The sequence below is a fragment of the Xenia sp. Carnegie-2017 genome, unplaced genomic scaffold (assembly GCF_021976095.1).
Source record: "Xenia sp. Carnegie-2017 unplaced genomic scaffold, XeniaSp_v1 HiC_scaffold_20, whole genome shotgun sequence".
NCBI classification, from domain to species: Eukaryota; Metazoa; Cnidaria; class Anthozoa; order Malacalcyonacea; family Xeniidae; genus Xenia; species Xenia sp. Carnegie-2017.
Genome location: NW_025813483.1, coordinates 9506077 through 9523927, shown reverse-complemented (window position 1 = coordinate 9523927; position 17851 = coordinate 9506077). Strand labels below are relative to the sequence as shown.

At 36.6% G+C, this 17851-nt stretch overlaps 2 protein-coding genes across 2 annotated transcripts; both read right to left on the bottom strand.

The window, feature by feature from the left end:
• Positions 1-4368: 4368 nt before the first annotated feature.
• On the bottom strand, positions 4369-11344 carry LOC124442624 (peptidyl-prolyl cis-trans isomerase-like 4). Its single transcript, XM_046993115.1, has 11 exons — positions 11181-11344; positions 11023-11090; positions 10645-10827; positions 9952-10094; positions 9339-9435; positions 9109-9225; positions 7990-8114; positions 7677-7743; positions 6303-6414; positions 6000-6221; positions 4369-5916 (listed from the first exon to the last, which is right to left on the bottom strand). Exons 1-11 carry the CDS (start codon positions 11248-11250, stop codon positions 5633-5635), a joined length of 1488 nt encoding a protein of 495 aa, XP_046849071.1. The 5' UTR covers positions 11251-11344; the 3' UTR covers positions 4369-5632.
• A 129-nt stretch (positions 11345-11473) lies between these two features.
• Positions 11474-17338, bottom strand: LOC124442685 (ribosome production factor 2 homolog). Its single transcript, XM_046993177.1, has 10 exons — positions 17149-17338; positions 16900-17032; positions 16762-16799; positions 15815-15854; positions 15143-15224; positions 14987-15063; positions 14065-14164; positions 13205-13307; positions 12472-12616; positions 11474-12176 (listed from the first exon to the last, which is right to left on the bottom strand). Exons 1-10 carry the CDS (start codon positions 17178-17180, stop codon positions 12009-12011), a joined length of 918 nt encoding a protein of 305 aa, XP_046849133.1. The 5' UTR covers positions 17181-17338; the 3' UTR covers positions 11474-12008.
• Positions 17339-17851: the final 513 nt, after the last annotated feature.

The window sequence follows — 17851 nt, the reverse complement described above, 5'->3', positions numbered from 1 at the left end:
GAAATGAGATTAGGTAACACGTGGCGTTGACCAGTGACATCATCTGAACGTCTGGAAAAGCATCAGACTTTCCTGATCAAGGTGAATTAAGTAATAATAATAATAATAATAAGGACTTTATTTGAAGAGGGGGACACGTAACAGCTGAAAAGCTGACAAACCTGTGGCCCTCTAACTAGATTATACAGCATTACAAAAACTGATAAATGAATAAATATATAAATAATTACAAAATTCTATGATAAAATAGCAGGACACATAAAAATATTCAGAAAGATAAAATTAATTTATAAAAATTAAAATTAAAATTAGGTAGTGTGCTATTGCTTAATATTGTTTCAAAGTTGTCCAGGTTTTATATGAGCTTATAAAATGCTTTTTCACAGCTGTTTTGAATAGATTTATACTAGGCTTTTTGATATCATGGGAAGGCTGTTCCATAACTTAACTGCGTCAACACTGAATGCCTTGCCACCATCGTTATTTCTTAGGTATTTGGGACACACTAAATTTAAATTGCCATGTCTCGTGGACCTATTGTGAACAGAACTGTTCGTCTTGAACAAATCTTTGATATAAATAGGAACATCGCATTTGAGGCTCTTAAAATCATGGCACATTTGTTTAGTTTTATTTCGTCAAAAAAGGCAACCAGCCTAGTTCACTAAAGTTTACAACACTTCTAGAATAAGGGTCTACTCCAAGAATTACTCGGCAGCCCTTTCTGTAACCTTAGGAGACAGTGGAGTTCTTTAACGTCGCAGGTATTCCAAACCATGCTCCCGTACATAAGGACGGGTTTAATCAAAGCGTTGTAGTATAAAAGTCTTTCTTTTATTGGAAGGTATCTCTTTATCTTTTTCAATAAACCAATACGCAGAGAAAGCTTGGCCTTTAGGCTAGAAATGTGGTCACTAAATGTAAGATCTTGATCGAGTGTTACACCAAGCAATTTATAAGAGGTTACTTGTTCTATTTCAGCCCCATCAAGGGTTACTGACAGGTGATTGCCATCAACTAATGATGAATGTAGCCTCTTTCCGGTGATAAGTAATGCTTTGGTTTTAACAGCGTTTAGGACCATCCCATTTTCGCTAGACCATTTACTTAATTTATCCATGTATTCTTGAAGACGTCGTTCCAATTCCAAAGGTGCATTATCGATATTAGCGCTGGCTTTAAATGTGGTGTCATCCGCGTAAGCATGAATAGTTGAGTCCGATCCAACAGCTTCGGGAAGATCATTGACGAAGATTAAAAACAGTAGAGGTCCTAATATGCTACCTTGAGGAACTCCATTGGTTAGCATAAGTTGTGACGAAGTCGAGTTATTTACAGTGACACACTGTTTGCGATTGAGTAGATAGCTCTGCAATAGCTTTACAACATTATCTGGAAATCCATATGATCTTAACTTTACTAGGAGAATGTCATGATTGATCAAGTCGAATGCCTTGCTATAGTCCACAAAGACTAAGCCGCTGACATTGTTTTTATCAAGGTCAAGAAGGACTTGGTCCAGAAGAAACAACAAAGCAGTATCCGTGGAGTGGTTTTTACGGAACCCTGATTGGAAGCGGTATAAAAGTGCATTTTCTGTTAAGTAGGTGTTCATTGCATTGAAGATGTGTCTTTCAAAGACTTTAGAAAGAATAGGCAAAATACTAATAGGACGATAGTTTTGAATATCTTGCTTGTTTCCTTGATTCTTGAATAGTGGTTTAACCTTTGCTATTTTCCATTGTGAGGGAAATGTACAAGTTTCAATACAGTGATTTATAATTTTAGCTAAAAATCACTGTATTGAAACTTGTACTGGTCTTGTAAATGTAATGGTCTTAAACAAGTCAAGTGTCCGCCAGAAAAGTAATTGCAATGTATTGCGATGTCGTATCAAGTTGGAAAAAATATCGCTAGGTATCAAATTTTTGCACAAAACAGTGTGACCATATAGGAATAATTCATCATCAAATATGCGTTGATTTGTGCTGACTGCTCCCCCCTGTTTTAAAAGTTGTACTTATGTAAAATAGGTGGAGCTGTCCGAGCTCGCCAGCGCAGAGCGGATCTGGTAATAAAATTTACCAAATCTGGCCACACCGTCGCAAAGGAAGAGGAACCTGGAAACCAGAAAGAACTATTCTAAGCTTGTGATAAGTCATATGGTGGATTCGGAAGATCACCTTCAAAATCTGTACCAAAGAGCAATCATTGAATGAACAAACCCCCTGTGCCTTATGTCTCAGGTAGAATGCTTTGATGTTTCTTCACAGTTAAGGCTGAACGTACCAACTGACGTATCCAAGGGAAACGTTACTGATACATAACAACATACACCGTCTGGGCAATGGTTTCGATAGTTTTTTTACTTGAAAACAGGGACGCGAAAAGATCGAAGTGGTTAATATTCATGCATGTACGAAACATGTTTGATATGAAAAAATTTGTCGTTTATTTTAAATGTCTCACGACTATTGACATGTCTCATGCTTTTACGAAAATATGGAAACAATACATAAAATATGTCCCTCACACAACACAACACCCCCAATTATCAATCTTCCTTGTTGCTACGTCCATGCTCGAAAACACTACGCAGATACCACGAGTTTTACGATGACAAATTTCAAACAGCCGATTGCGCGAGTATAATATACGGAGACAGCTACTTTCGGCTTTATCACGTGGCTTCGATGGTCGAGAAACTCATTAAGAAATCTGTAGAGCAATGTAAGTTAAAGAATTGTTTAACTTTTGTCATGCAAGGATCAGTGCCTTAGCCAAGCTCGATATATTTATACTCTTGTTATGTGCTTATTTATAAACTGCAATACCAAAATTAACAATGGATTTCACAAGCGGTCTACAGTGAAGGCCGAATAGCGCTATCCACTGGATAGCAAATCTTTCTGAAAGCTCAAAAAATCTCTTATAAGAGAAAAACATACGATTTGAACTGAGCAAACACTGAAATAAAATAGTTCTTCAAGGATTACATCGTAAGAAAAACTTAAACACCTTTTACAAGTTTGAAAATTTTTACTATACAATGGATAACGTTATCCACGCTTCGTGCAACCGACCCCTGGTGAAGATTTAGTTGCCATTAAAGACACTCCCGTGATATGAACGTCTTACACACCCCCCCAGAAAATTATCGAACTGTACGTCACTGGTGAGCATTTGATTGCCATCAAAAATATTCATATGATAAGAATGTGCCACACAATAATACAGCAGAAATGATTAGACGACGTGATTTAAATGGAAGTTCGCATACATATATACTAAGATGTGTAAATTTCACCGTGTAAATATCTTATAATTATTATATCTTTAAATCGCAGTTACAAGAGGATAATTTCAACAAGTTGAAAAATTGTATCACGGAAAGGTTAGAAATCGACCCGAGTTTTATTAACGCCGCCACTCGCATTTGTAGCTGGTAGGGGCACTTTCATAAAATTTTCATCCATGGCCTTAAGTAGGGCGAACGCATTTATTATAAGAATTCGTCATACTTTAGTCAAATTTACAGTTACAGTCATTAGTTGTTACCAGTGATGTTTTGCAGGGGTAACGCGAGGGAACGGCGTTCCCCGTATTAAAAATCACACGTGGGGGAAGCCGTTTCTCCTACGCGTATTATATTGCGGTTAGCAAATATCAATTGTATAGAACCCATAGTCTCCACAAGATAATTTGCTTCAATTCGCTTGTTGTACAACTACACGATACTGTCAGGGCCGAATTAATCATATGGCAGAGGGGCGTCCACCCACGGGCCCCGCACTTTACTCAGTTCTAATAGTTTTCGACGCATTGTTGAAGGAGGATGAACAAAACATCCTCTGATGAATCTGACGGCGAAGGTGACACAACGAAAGATGACAACGATGTCAAAACTAACGTGGATTCTTCGGAATTGTGCATGTACAAACTTCTTCTGGAGAACAATCTGGAAACTGTATTTCCGAACACTGTAATTGCACTGCGGATCTATCTTAAGCATGTTCTCCACTAGCCACGTATCGTAACGTATCGTAGCAAAACGTAACATGGCGCATGCGTGCTTGTGCATATTGACCATCAAATTCATAAGCACGCACGCGCCATGTTACGTTTTGCTACGATACGTTAAGATACACGTGGCTAGCGGAAAACAGGCTTTAGTCTCAAGATCTCGAACTGTTCTGGAGAGCTGTCTGTAATGTATAAGATCGAATACATCCTGGACGATGTAATCTGATTAAAGAGTTTGTTGTAAAGAATTCTGGAGAGCTGTCTGTAATGTATACGATCGATTACATCCTGGACGATGTAATCTGATTAAAGAGTTTGCTATAAAGAAATCCCGCAAACACAACGTTTACAAACAAAATGAGACTTTAGTAAAAGATGTGTTAAAATTACTTACACGTACATTTTACATACATGTCGAGCGAGCATGCATCGCCGCATCAGAGCATGTATACTGAATCTTATGAACGTTCAGTTGGTTAATTAGGTTTAATTTTTACTTCATAACCAAGTTCTATATAATTGTCAATTAATGTTATTGATCTAAGCTGGGTTGGATGACAATTCAAATACTCAAATTAATGTACATACGTTCTTGTTTTAACATACAGATATTTTTGCACATCATGGTATACATATTATTTTTTAATCTTTCTGATTTTAGGACAATCTGAATTGCAGCCGGCCAGGGGGAGGGAGAAGGGCCCAGGGCTAAAAATATGCCACGGGCCCCACGAAAGGTTAATCCAGCCCTGTATACTGTGATTTGATTAAAATTTTCTAATTAAAGGTCATTCCAATTAAAAGTAAATTTGAAAATGCCACAATTTGCATATTACTTATTACCGACCAGTGACCACACCCTTACACTGTAGGCCATGCCCATCAGACTTAATAAAGCGTTCCCCTACTCCTAAAATTTGCAAAACATCCCTGGTAGTTACTGGTTTGTTCTCGCTATGAATATACGTAATTATGAATACGAATTGTTGTTTTCCCGAACGCAATCCGAAAATAAAAGCTACGTTCTGTGAGCCATCACATTTCTACCAAGTTGCTATTTACAAGCTTTTACTCCTTTTCTTAAAAAATAACCCACGTGAAAAATTCGTCCGTTTAAAGGTGAGCTCAACTATTACAAACTTTTTCTTGCAAACAGATGTTCGACCATTTGTTGAAAACACTTTTTTCCTCTCTGGAAGAACTGCTGCATACATACATACATATACATAGGCCAGCAAGCATGCATGGCAGATCGAAATATTGTTCTGCATCGAACTACATCATTGCGTTATCATCGCACTACGGTGTCAGGCCGAATTCAGATAACTCCAAGGAGGAATGCGAATCGTCCAACCATGAGTTGCAGGAATTTTACAAATCATTCATCGCATTTTGCATTGTCTTTACAAAGTTCGCGAGGTCTCTAGATAACCATCTGACGTATGATACGAAGCAGCGGATTGTTTGCAAATGCAATACAAAATCACTCATGCTTCCATTGAAATCCACAGTACGTAGCTAAATGACATGAGAGAGTATACCATGAATGGCGGTTTCGTTAACGGCTTGTATGCCGCTATTCAATCCCCAAAATAAACTCGGCCAATATTCAGTTTTCACAGACTCGCCAACCTTCGAATTCTTTCTTACGACTTCCGTTTTCCACTCCCCGACCTCCTGTGAGAGTCATCTGAATGGCGATGATAGTCTCTTGATTTACGGTGCGAATCATCCGACTTCCTTTGCCTCTCGTCCGCTTTCGAAAGTCGGTGACTATCGTACGACCTTCGACGTCTATCGTCAGATCTTTCGGGAGATCTATTATTTCTTGAGTAATGGCGTCTATCTGATTTTTCTCTGGCTTGTTTCTTCTCGTAGTCATCTTTGTATTTCCTAAGAAGAGAAAAAAAGCAATAACAATAAACGAGTTCGCCGAGTGATAATATTCCTTTAATAAGCGACTGACTGTTGCCGACCTTTTACGATCGTAACGATCGTCATTGCTCGAAGAACGGCGTCTTCTTTTCGTATCGGAGTGCTTCGGTTTGCCATCGGACTTTTTCGCTTTCCCTCGTCCGAGTCCTCATCGTCAAACACCATGTCGTAGCGTTTGCTGTCTTTCCTCGCAGTATCTTTTATGCCCAGTTTAGGGGTCACATGATCCGGTTTGCTCTTCAACTCGTAAACAGGTTTTGCACCTACGATGATGCACGTTCACAAAACACATTCAGGAAACATCCAATGACAGTACATGATAACGAGAAAATCATTAAACTAACCGGGTTTGGTATGAACTAGTTTCGCCACGGACTGACTGAAATCGACGTGAATACGGCGATCATCGATAAGAACGTTATCCATCTTGAAATAAGCACGTTCACAATCTTCTACCTGTGACATTCGAATAAAATAATCAATAATGATAGAAATATAATATAATAATAATAATAATAATAATAATAATAATAATAATAATAATAATAATAATGAAAATAGCAACTGGAAATAAAAAGAACTTTAATTGTTTGGATAAAACTTGCACAGTTTAGGTAATACATGGTTTATTATTGAGTGAAAAAGAATTTTAATTGTTTACATTAAACACGTACAGTTTAGATAATACGTGGTTTATTATTGGGTGAAAAAGAACTTTAATTGTTTTCATGAAACACGTACAGTTTAGATAATACGTGGTTTATTATTGGGTGAAAAAGAATTTTAATTGTTTTCATGAAACACGTACAGTTTAGATAATACGTGGTTTATTATTGGGTGAAAAAGAATTTTAATTGTTTACATTAAACACGTACAGTTTAGATAATACGTGGTTTATTATTGAGTGAAAAAGAATTTTAATTGTTTACATTAAACACGTACAGTTTAGATAATACGTGGTTTATTATTGAGTGAAAAGAATTTTAATTGTTTACATTAAACACGTACAGTTTAGATAATACGTGGTTTATTATTGGGTGAAAAAGAATTTTAATTGTTTACATTAAACACGTACAGTTTAGATAATACGTGGTTTATTATTGGGTGAAAAAATTTTAATTGTTTACATTAAACACGTACAGTTTAGATAATACGTGGTTTATTATTGGTGAAAAAGAACTTTAATTGTTTTCATGAAACACGTACAGTTCAGATAATACCAAGTTTATCATTGGATGGACAATTAAGAGGAAAAACACATACAGTTCAGATAAACACTGAACATTATTGGGTAAAAAGACACTTTCAATTTTCAGAGGACAGTTCAGTACGGACAGTTCAGATAAGACACTGTACATTATTGGATGAAAAAACACTTTCAATTTTCAGAGGACAGTTCAGTACGGACAGTTCAGATAAGACACTGTACATTATTGGATGAAAAAACACTTTCAAGTTTCAGAGGACAGTTCAGTACGTACAGTTCAGATAAGACACTGTACATTATTGGGTGAAAAAACACTTTCAAGGTTCAGAGGACAGTTCAGATAAGGCACTGTACATTATTGGGTGAAAAAACACTTTCAAGGTTCAGAAAAAAAACATACAGTTCAGACAGATTCGCACTGTACATTATTGGGTGACAAGCACTTAAATGGATTAGTAATTCAGACGATAGAATCGAAAATTGTCTTTAAAAAAAAGTCGATTTCACTTACGTTTTCATATTCAATAAAGGCGTATTGCAGCGACTCTTTGGATACAGAATCTCGTATTATTTCACAACTAAAAATAAAATTCAATGTCGGTTGAGCAATACATGGTCAAGACAGACTCGTTCCATTGACCACACCTGTAGAGCAACCACTACGTCATAGATAAATTATCACTTTCGGTTATCTCATCAAACCTCAGACATCAACTCGTGTTGTTTTACACGTGACGAGAGGTTAAATTCAATGAGAAACCAAAGGTCTTCCCTTATCACGATGCACGGAAATGATCATTGTACAGCAAAAGGCCCGAAGATACCTTTTGATTGATCCAAATCTTGAGAATATGATTTCGAGATCCTCGTCAGTCGTGACCGGATTCAATTTGCAAACGAATAAAACATTTTCAGGTGGCTTGATGTCAGCATCGGGTATGTCGCCAACCTTAGAAACAACAATGAGCAATTATCCATAAACGTCATTTAAGACGGGACCAAGTGAAATGACATAAATCGAGCATAAAGCAAACTAAACATCACATGTTTGAAAATGTAGATCGTCCAGGTTGGTATAGTCCTAAGGACTGTTTTTGTTGTTGTTGACTGACGTTTCGACAACCTTATAGCGGTAGTCATCTTCAGAGTCAAAAACTGAAGATGACTTTTCAAGTTCAACGGTTCAAGTTCACTTGACTCTGAAGATGACTGCTGCTAAACTTGTCGAAACGTCAGTCAACATCAACACCAACAGTCCTTCTCAGGACTATACCAACCTGGACGATCTACATTTACAAATATGTAACGATACTCCCGGGTTCAAACCATTTACTTTAAACTAAACATCGTTGCGTCCGCAAAGTTTTGAGGGGAAACGTTGTATAACATGAAATAGAGAGAAACGCGACGTAGGCAGATTTCTTATCAGTTGTTACCAGAAAGGAAAGCTTTTTAGCTGGTTCTCACGAAGTCGCAATCTCGAGACTATGTCTAAAACGTAGTCATCATCCTAAGTAAACACATTCATTTTAGTGTGGTGTTCCAGACCCCCAGCTCGCAACTCCCGGATTACACAGTCGTGACGTCATCCAAAACGCAAATTTCTAGTTTGTAGTTTATGAACTGATTTATTTAGATCTTGCTTATGTTAAAAAAGTTACGAAGGAATACTTCACACTGAGCTGCTCTGTTCGTTTATGATGTTCTACAATTCGATATTTACAATTTTCATGTTGAACTTGCCGATCTACTCTATTGCTCTATAACCTCTACACCTCGCTATATTTTCCAATAAACAAACGAAATCGCCCAAGTCTTTCGATCTCCACATTACTTTATAATCTCTACATCTCTCTAAAACTTTTCATAAACACACGAGATTGCCCCAGTCTTTCCATCTCTAGACTGCTCTATAAGCTAAACGTGTAGTTGCTTAAACTTACCATTTCCAATATTTGAGCACCAGCCTTGAATTCTCGTTGTTCAATCATCTCTTCGATCTCCTCCACTGTCTTGTCTTTTGTATCGTCAATATCTTCATCCGCCCCAATACGTCCGCTCTATATTCCAAGTAAAAGCCCATTTTTGATCTATCATTTCTGCATTCAAAACCTTTTCCTAAGTCTACCCACCTATTGATGCCAAAATATCAAAACAAATCATTAAACCTTACATCAAGTTGTTCTTTGGTCGGCTCTGGGGATCTATCGGGAACTTGCAGACCATCTGGATCATCAAATGGATCATCTAGGACAACAGTGTGCGTTATTCTAAATCAATACAAAAAACACAGCAGAGCTGTAGTATTTGGTACCAGCATATAAATACAGTGTTTACCAGCCAGTTATAGAAGATATTGTCAAAAAAATTATGAAAGGGAGGGGGGTGGGGTGATGTGAAGAATGAGGCTTAAATTGTTGATATGATGGTCATTCAAGCAGTCAGTATTGAATTAAAAAGAGTCTACGGAAAATAGCAACTGCCATCATTAACTTCACAAGAAGTGGTGCAGAAGAAAAACAGAGAGAGGCAATTTCAGAGAGAAACTTTGTACTACTATTTACTTGAAATATGTATCAAGTTTGTGATTTTTGTAAAAAAGATATTATATACAGTGAATTTATCAAATGAATTAATGAAAATTAACTAGTTACTCTATGACATAAAAAAATATCTTATTGGCAACCAGTTATTGAGAATTTCAAACATTTGAAGCAATAGAAGGAAAAAATTTGATGCAATTTTTTTTAATATAACTTGAAATGGATTCATAATCAGAAATATACCTCACATCTTGATATGGTCTGTGGCCATCATCACAAATGGTTTCATTCAATTTTTCGAGGACATTGAAACCCTCGGCAACCTCACCAAACACTGTATGCTTTCCATCCAGGTAATCTAGATCATCACCCAAAGTGATAAAAAACTAGAAAGAAACGAAACCTTGAATGAAACGATGGGCAAGATACCTAGTCATGGAAAATGCTTGACATGATTATTCATTAATATAAAAACAAATTGTGATTGATCACCAGTTTTAACTGTAGATGCTTAGTACAAACAAAGTGTCTTATATGTGATACAGCTGTAATGTATGTTTAAATTCCATGAAATTCCCTCTAAAAATTTCCCAATAGACATGGTGAAATACTTAGCCCTATTCATGAAACATATGATAAGATTTATTTCCTTAGCAAACAGATGACAAAGCGGACGGACCATGACAACCAATCAGTCGTAAAATAAAACATTAAGGTACATCACCACCATCACCATAACAGTCGGTTGTTAATCGGGCTTGGAAGCCATAAATTTAGTCAAGATGATAGAATTTATAGGAAGGTAGCTTTCTATTAAACAACTCCTATCTGAAGAATGCCCCGTGTACAACCTATAAAGAATTCATGTAATGCCCCATGCATTGATAGGATCATCCACGGTAATCCAAAAGTGGAGAAAAAAATTCCAACTCAAACCTGTGAGCCATGCATATCTTGACCATTATTAACCATAGACACAGTTCCTTTCTTGACATGTTTGATTCTGGGTTTAACTTCTGCATTAAAGAATCTAGCCTGGTCGCCATACAGTGATCGAAAGATAGATTCTCCTCCTCGTCCCGAACCAGTAGGATCACCAGTTTGTGCCAAAAAGTCTCTCTAGTTGGATGAAGTAGTTGTCACTAACTGTTTAAATCATAGTCAGCATTGCCAATTTCACAATTCAGTTTAATTCAACGAAATGCTTGCTGGCCTTCTTAAATTCACTGATTCTGAGTGATTCACATGTATTTACAATACGAGTTTTGAAAATTAAGGATGCCAAAGCTTGTAAATATGGTAGTTTATACTTACCTGAACGAAGTGAAAGAGACTGAAGTTATAGAACTTCACTTTGCACAGCTTCAGAAAATTCAAAGACGCTGCGAATAAAAAGAATTCGAGTAAGTGCAACAAGAAATAAGTCAAATTTTAAATTACTCACAATAAGAAAATTTGTATAGAATTCGAACCTCTGGGCCTTTCTTCAGTGAAAAGGTCAATAACCAAATCGCCAATGGTAGTTTCGAGTATGACTGACATTGCTAGATTCAAATGATGGATATTTAAAAGTAAAACTTAAAGAACAAACCATGGAAAACGGAAAATTTTAGACAAAAATACCGCCATATTACAAATGAAAGTCTGATTATTTACCATCCACCAGAAATTCATCGGTCGAGCACAAGCAGACTGGGCCGAAAATATAGAATTTCGACGATTTCAAGTGATCAGTCGAAAACAAGCTATTGAAATATCTCAAAAATTGATGCGCGTTCTTATAAAATTTAATTGCCGAATATCATTTGAAACATTATCATTTCTTTGCCAGTTTCATCATCACCAATTGCCAGCACAATTACCACCCTTTCATCTTACTCCAAGGCTTATAATCTTATTATTACCATTGATGTGAAAATGCTGTCATCTGTGGTAGCTTATGAAATCGTGATATGAATTACTGCAAACAGAAATGGATTTTTCTCTAAGCACATTTTCACGTACTTAATCAAGTTAATTCCGTTGCGTTCACTCAGATAGCAGTCAACGAGTCCAAGTCACTCAAATCTTTTCGTTGTGCTGCGCAAAAAAACTCATGCAATGGATAACGGCTACAAAGGATGAAGCTGTAGCCAAAAAGAACGACATAAATAGGATCAAAGAAATGAGCAATTAGTGCAGTTGTTGAAGAAAATGTCAGTCATTTCTTTGGTATAGAATACGCCCCTATTGCCAAAACAGACAAAAACCTTGCATAATCTAGCCACATGCGACAAAGCAGCTCTCGTCATAGCCGGTTATCACACAGATGTTCTCCGTTTCTTAGCACGACCGTCCGTCTTATCCGCTTGTCTTTTCAATCCTTTCATTTTCCGCGTCTGTAATTTGCTATAGTCCTGACGTTTCATGTGAATGTTGGCAAGTTTAGTGCCAAAAGCATCATGGGATATGTTCTTCGTCTTTTTCGGCTAAATTCAGTGAAAATAATGTGTGTCAGTGTAGGTAGTGATGAATATATAGCAGAGAATGAGAATAGTTTTTAAACTACCAAAAACATAAAAGAAGACAACGTGTGTCATTGTGTAGGTAGGGATGAATGAACAACAGAGAACGAGAACAGTCTTAACACAACCAAAAATATAAACTAAGATAACGTGTGTCAGTGTAGGTAGTGATGAATGAACAACAGAGAACGAGAACAATCTTTACATTACCTAAAATATAAACTAAGGTAACGTGTGTCAATGTCGGTCTTTTGCTTACCTTCAAATTCTTGGGTTTCTTCACAGCTCTCTTCCAAAGATCGTCAGATGCCAGTTTGACTCGCCGTTTCACTAGATCCATAGATGGTCCCATTTCCTCAAGTTCCACGCGCGGAGTCCTCGTGCCAGATTTCTTCAGTAAAATTCTAAACACAACAATACTATTAACTTAAGTGTTTGAAACACAACATAACCGCAAACGCAAATTTCAAATTATTAGTCAACCTTGGGTTAGCACAAGCTGGCAATGCAGCACAATACTCACTTTAAAAACAATACATTTATAAAGAAATAATGACCTGAAATTTACATAGCAAAACTAAAATTGCAGGCTGGCCAAGCCACTGTCATACGATGAATTAGTGAAGATAGTATAGGATCAAGGAGCTCACGAGCACAGGAGCAGCAAGTTATAACAATATATGACTACAGTAAGTTCACTAGATAGAATAAGTTTATTAGTATTGGATTCGTGGAAATGGCTAGTTGAAAGAAGTAAATTGAGAGTAAAAACGAGGATGAAAAACCTTAGGAAAGGAAAAGCATTGGAATGCAAATAATATGAAAGAGGACGGATTTGCCAGCATGAAAAGAAGAGCTGAAAACGGAAAGACTCGAAGAAAATAGACGCCAAGTAGACATCTCAGAAGACAGAACAAGAAACGCACGCAGTATTGTATAAATTAGTTATAGCAGTAAAAGATCAAAGTGCTTTCATATTGGAGCTACCTTACCTGTAACTGCGAAAAAAGATTTTTCCGTCAAGTTCTGTGAACTGCATCACATGCTCTAAACCTTGAAGTCTCACTTTCTCTACATCAGGACCTCGGAATATGTCTATAAGTCAAACGTAATAGACTGAATCACAGACAGAGTTGTCACTCTCTCTATATCAGGACCTCGGAATATGTCTATAAGTCAAACGTAGTAGACTGAATCACAGACAGAGTTGTCACTTTCTCTACATCAGGACCTCGGAATACGTCTATAAGTCAAACGTAGTAGACTGAATCACAGACAGAGTTGTCAGTTTCTCTATATCAGGACCTCGGAATATGTCTATAAGTCAAACTTAGTAGACTGAATCTCAAACAGAGTAGTAACTTTCTCTATATCAGGATCTCGGAATATGTCTATAAGTCAAACGTAGTAGACTGAATCACAGACAGAGTTGTCACTTTCTCTATATCAGGACCTCGGAATACGTCTATAAGTCAAACGTAGTAGACTGAATCACAGACAGAGTTGTCACTTTCTCTATATCAGGACCTCGGAATATGTCTATAAGTCAAACGTAGTAAACTGAATCGCAGACAGAGTTGTCACTTTCTCTACATCAGGACCTCGGAATACGTCTATAAGTCAAACGTAGTAGACTAAATCACAGACAGAGTTGTCGCTTTTTCTAGCAAAAACTATCTTAAAATGTTTCTCGGCATGAATATCGTTATGTGCCATTACTCGACAATAGAGAAAATGGTGTATAACATGCTTAAATGTAACATATGGTTCGTTTTACGGCGTTTTGATTCTACTGCTCTCCGTGATAGAAAAAAAATACCGCTATTCTTCATACGGCTCTAAGATAGCTTACCTATTAAAAGATTCTTCAGTCGCATGTACTCTGGATCCGATTCAAACGCCTCGCCCACAAACAGCAAGCAAGGTTTCGTGCCAGAAGCACATTTTTCGGTCTGTAAAAGGAAATTGGCATCGACTGGATCAATGAGTGCACGCATCCTGCAGGAGTTCCGAGCGCGCTATAAGCTATATCTGCAAACATCATAGCCTCGTGAAGGACTCGGACACGGATAAAAACGACACGAGTAAATTTTATACATAAAAGCAGAATTTAATGACTAACTGCAAAGTTTGAAATCCTGCGAGATGTCTTATACAATGCGGAATACTTAGAACTAATATAAACTCTGAAAAATCGAGGCAATAGAATGCACCAGAGGTGATTGCATAACTGCATAATTCATTGGGAGAATTTTCGTAAGGATTCCATTGATCAGAGTAGAGAATCTGGATTCGTCATACCTAAATTGCTTTCGTTATTCGAACAGGCAGATCATTTTACTCGCATGTTAAATGAATAAAACATCATAAAATTCTCGATGGAAGTCGTAATAGTTTCACACTAAAGCAAACGAATCCATTTTACTCACAACATCAGCAACGTGAATGCATTAAGCATCTAAAGACCTTGCAAAAGGTAAACTACAACTAAACTCAAGCTGATTTGCTGAAATAAATTGATATTTGAGAGCTGCAGACTGCATCGAAACGACTTTCGATCCAAACGCGATATTTGGCAACGTATAGGGTTCAAGCGATGAAGAAAAATGCCGTACTCCTTCCTCTATATTGATAAATGATTTCACATCTGATTTATTTATGATGCGAGACCTGTTTCTTGCATCAAACAGAAAACTACTTGATTTGTTCAGACAGTCAAACTATAGCCTAATACTGCTGTAAAATATATCGAATTTGAATTTCTTAAAGCAAACCTTGAATTTCGACAGCGGGGTGAAATTTTCAATCCCCAATTCGATCATGTCCAAAATGTGTCCATCAAAACATCGACCTAAAGCCAAGACATATCTTATATCAAAGGCTCAACGAGAAAGTGACTGAACTAGAAAAGTTATGAATATTTTACAAACCCATGACAAGATTATGGGGTCGTTTCTTAGAGTGCGACCCAAAGATAAACATTGATGCATCGTTTTTATTTGAAAAAAATTCCTATATTGAAATGATACGAATTGAAAAGTTTATAAGATAGTGAACCAACACACAAAGATGTAACTTATTGCAAATACATATACGTGACAACGGTAATTCCAAATAATGTAAGCATTTTGATGTTATGTTTCAAATTTATCAAATAATAAAGTAAATGATTTGAGCCTGGGAGTATTGTTACAAGTTTGTAAATGTAGATTGTCCAGGTTAGCAGAGTCCTGAGAAGGACTGTTGGTGTTGATGTTGACTGTCGTTTCGACAAGTTTAGCAGTAGTCATCTTCAGAGTCAAGTGAACTTGAACCTTGGCGCTGATGAAGATTACGAGTAAGGTTGTCGAAACGACAGTCAACACCAACACCAAATAATGTAAGCATTTTGAGTGGAACTACATTTCTTTCGGAACTAAGTGGTTCCCTTAAACATTTTAATATAAAGTTGTACTACAGTCATTGATGTGGTTTTTGACTGGAAAAAAGTTGCTTTAGGTTAGACGGAAGTTCGACTGAACTTTTAAAACATGAAGCCTATCTTTAGGAAAAAACAACCAACTTTACAACATGACATTGGAATCCATTGATATTTTACTTACAATAGAAGTTTCATCTTGAAATGGTCGAAGAATATTTTTCCTTAATAAACAAAGAAGCAAAAGGATTACATAATAGACAAAAATAGTAGACAAATAACTTTATACAATAATGCAAGCATTGGAGGTATTTTATGTATATTTTATCAAAGGTAAGCAATGCCAATTCTTATACCTGCATTGGCTAATTATTTTAGTAACTTTCTGAATACAATTTCTTGTAACTCATATTTTTACACGTATGTTCATAATCATCCCAACAATAAATAATTCCAGGCATACCTGCCCGATGAAACTTTATATTTTTGGAGTTGCACTTGAAAATATAAATTGGAATTGAGCAATTGCTTGAAACCTACGCAACATTTAATGTATGAGTGGCAGAAATAGGATGATTTAACTTTTATTTCTGGGGCATCAAATTCATTTGCAAGTTCAAATAATTTGTTTTTGAATTAAGAAATCAAAGTTTTTTGGATTTCTACAGGCTCGAGGAGACATTTAGGAGAACTCTAAAGCATATTGGCGCAAACCTGAAACTAAAGGTTGACAATATTCTAGGTATGGAAAACAGATAAATTTAAAACAAATGCATTAATTTTTCTTCTAATGTATCTTGATGATTGATTCAAAAATTCTTGTTATTTGATTTAATTTATCAGTCTTATTACACACTTTTTTTTTGTTCTTTTATAATTCATCATGAAATATTGACTGACAAAATATTCGACAAGCTACTTCTAAATCAAGAATGTTTGTACATCTGACAGCAGAGAATTGCTAGTGTCATCAAATCGTTCGGCACCCAAACAACAAAACTTTAAGAATGTCGATGTCATGAACGAGAAATCTTCATTCACAAAATACAACAAAAATATTGAGAGCGAAATCTTCCATGTGAGGTTCAATTCGTTTTCTCCAGTCATTACTTCGCATATTCTCACTCTTACCTTTTGAACAGCACACAATTTGGTTTCTTGAGTGCACACTTTAACAAGAAAATTGGCAATTTATTTGACATGTTATTAAACTAAACATCAAATCAATTCCAATCGACGATAATGTAAATATGCTTTCTGTAGACATACTAGATCTTTCAGAGCTTGCGTAACTATTTCACTTGTTTTTCCACCACGAATGAACATTGTCGTCTTCGCATTTTCAACTACTTTTGGCTCCCTGGCTATCAGAAAGCGTCTTCCCTTTTGCGTCTTGGCACGTCTAAAAATACACGAAAAATAACTGAAATTGAACTGAAAGACGTTGGCCTAGCTAGATTATTAAAAACAGATTTTTAGCAAAACCTATCAAAGATAAATTGAAAGAAGTGCATTTACTTAATCTCATTAGAAGCTCTCTTGGTCGCCATGTTGCATGCTTTGGATAACCATGGACCACATGGAGGTAATAACGAGTATCCAATGATGCCACCAGAGAACGATGAATGAAAGGATTAACTGCACCAAGTCCACACCACGTACCACAGCAGATGAGAACACAAACTTACTATCTTATAAAAAATGTTGTGTGATTCGGTCAAGTGAAACAAGGACCGCGGAGCACATCAGATATTTTTTCGAGGAAAGGCTGAAAAGATCCACGAACTCGTTTGCCCAACCTTTTCCCTCGCAACTAGCGAGGCTTACGTACTCGCCATGTTTACAAGTTCAGTCGGAAAGTATGGAAAGGAGGGAGGGACTATAGCCTAAATCCCCACCCGTCCCACCAGGCTCATGGGTGGTAAAATGCGCAAGGTTTTTCTGGCAACGTTTTGTTCTGTTCCTATCCAGGGATAGTGAGAGTTCGATGATTGGGGGCTAATATCCAGTATTTGCACGTTCTACTTTTTAAGGTTCTATTGAAATCAACTGTGCTAACGCATTATATCATAAATCATAATGACATATGAATATATATGAATTCGAGCCCACTACCCAATTATAACAATTATAATATTCAACAGCTATGATGATACGTAAAAACAATTAAACAAACCAATTCCACAATAAAACACCGCTACCTTTGCTCATCTTAAAACAC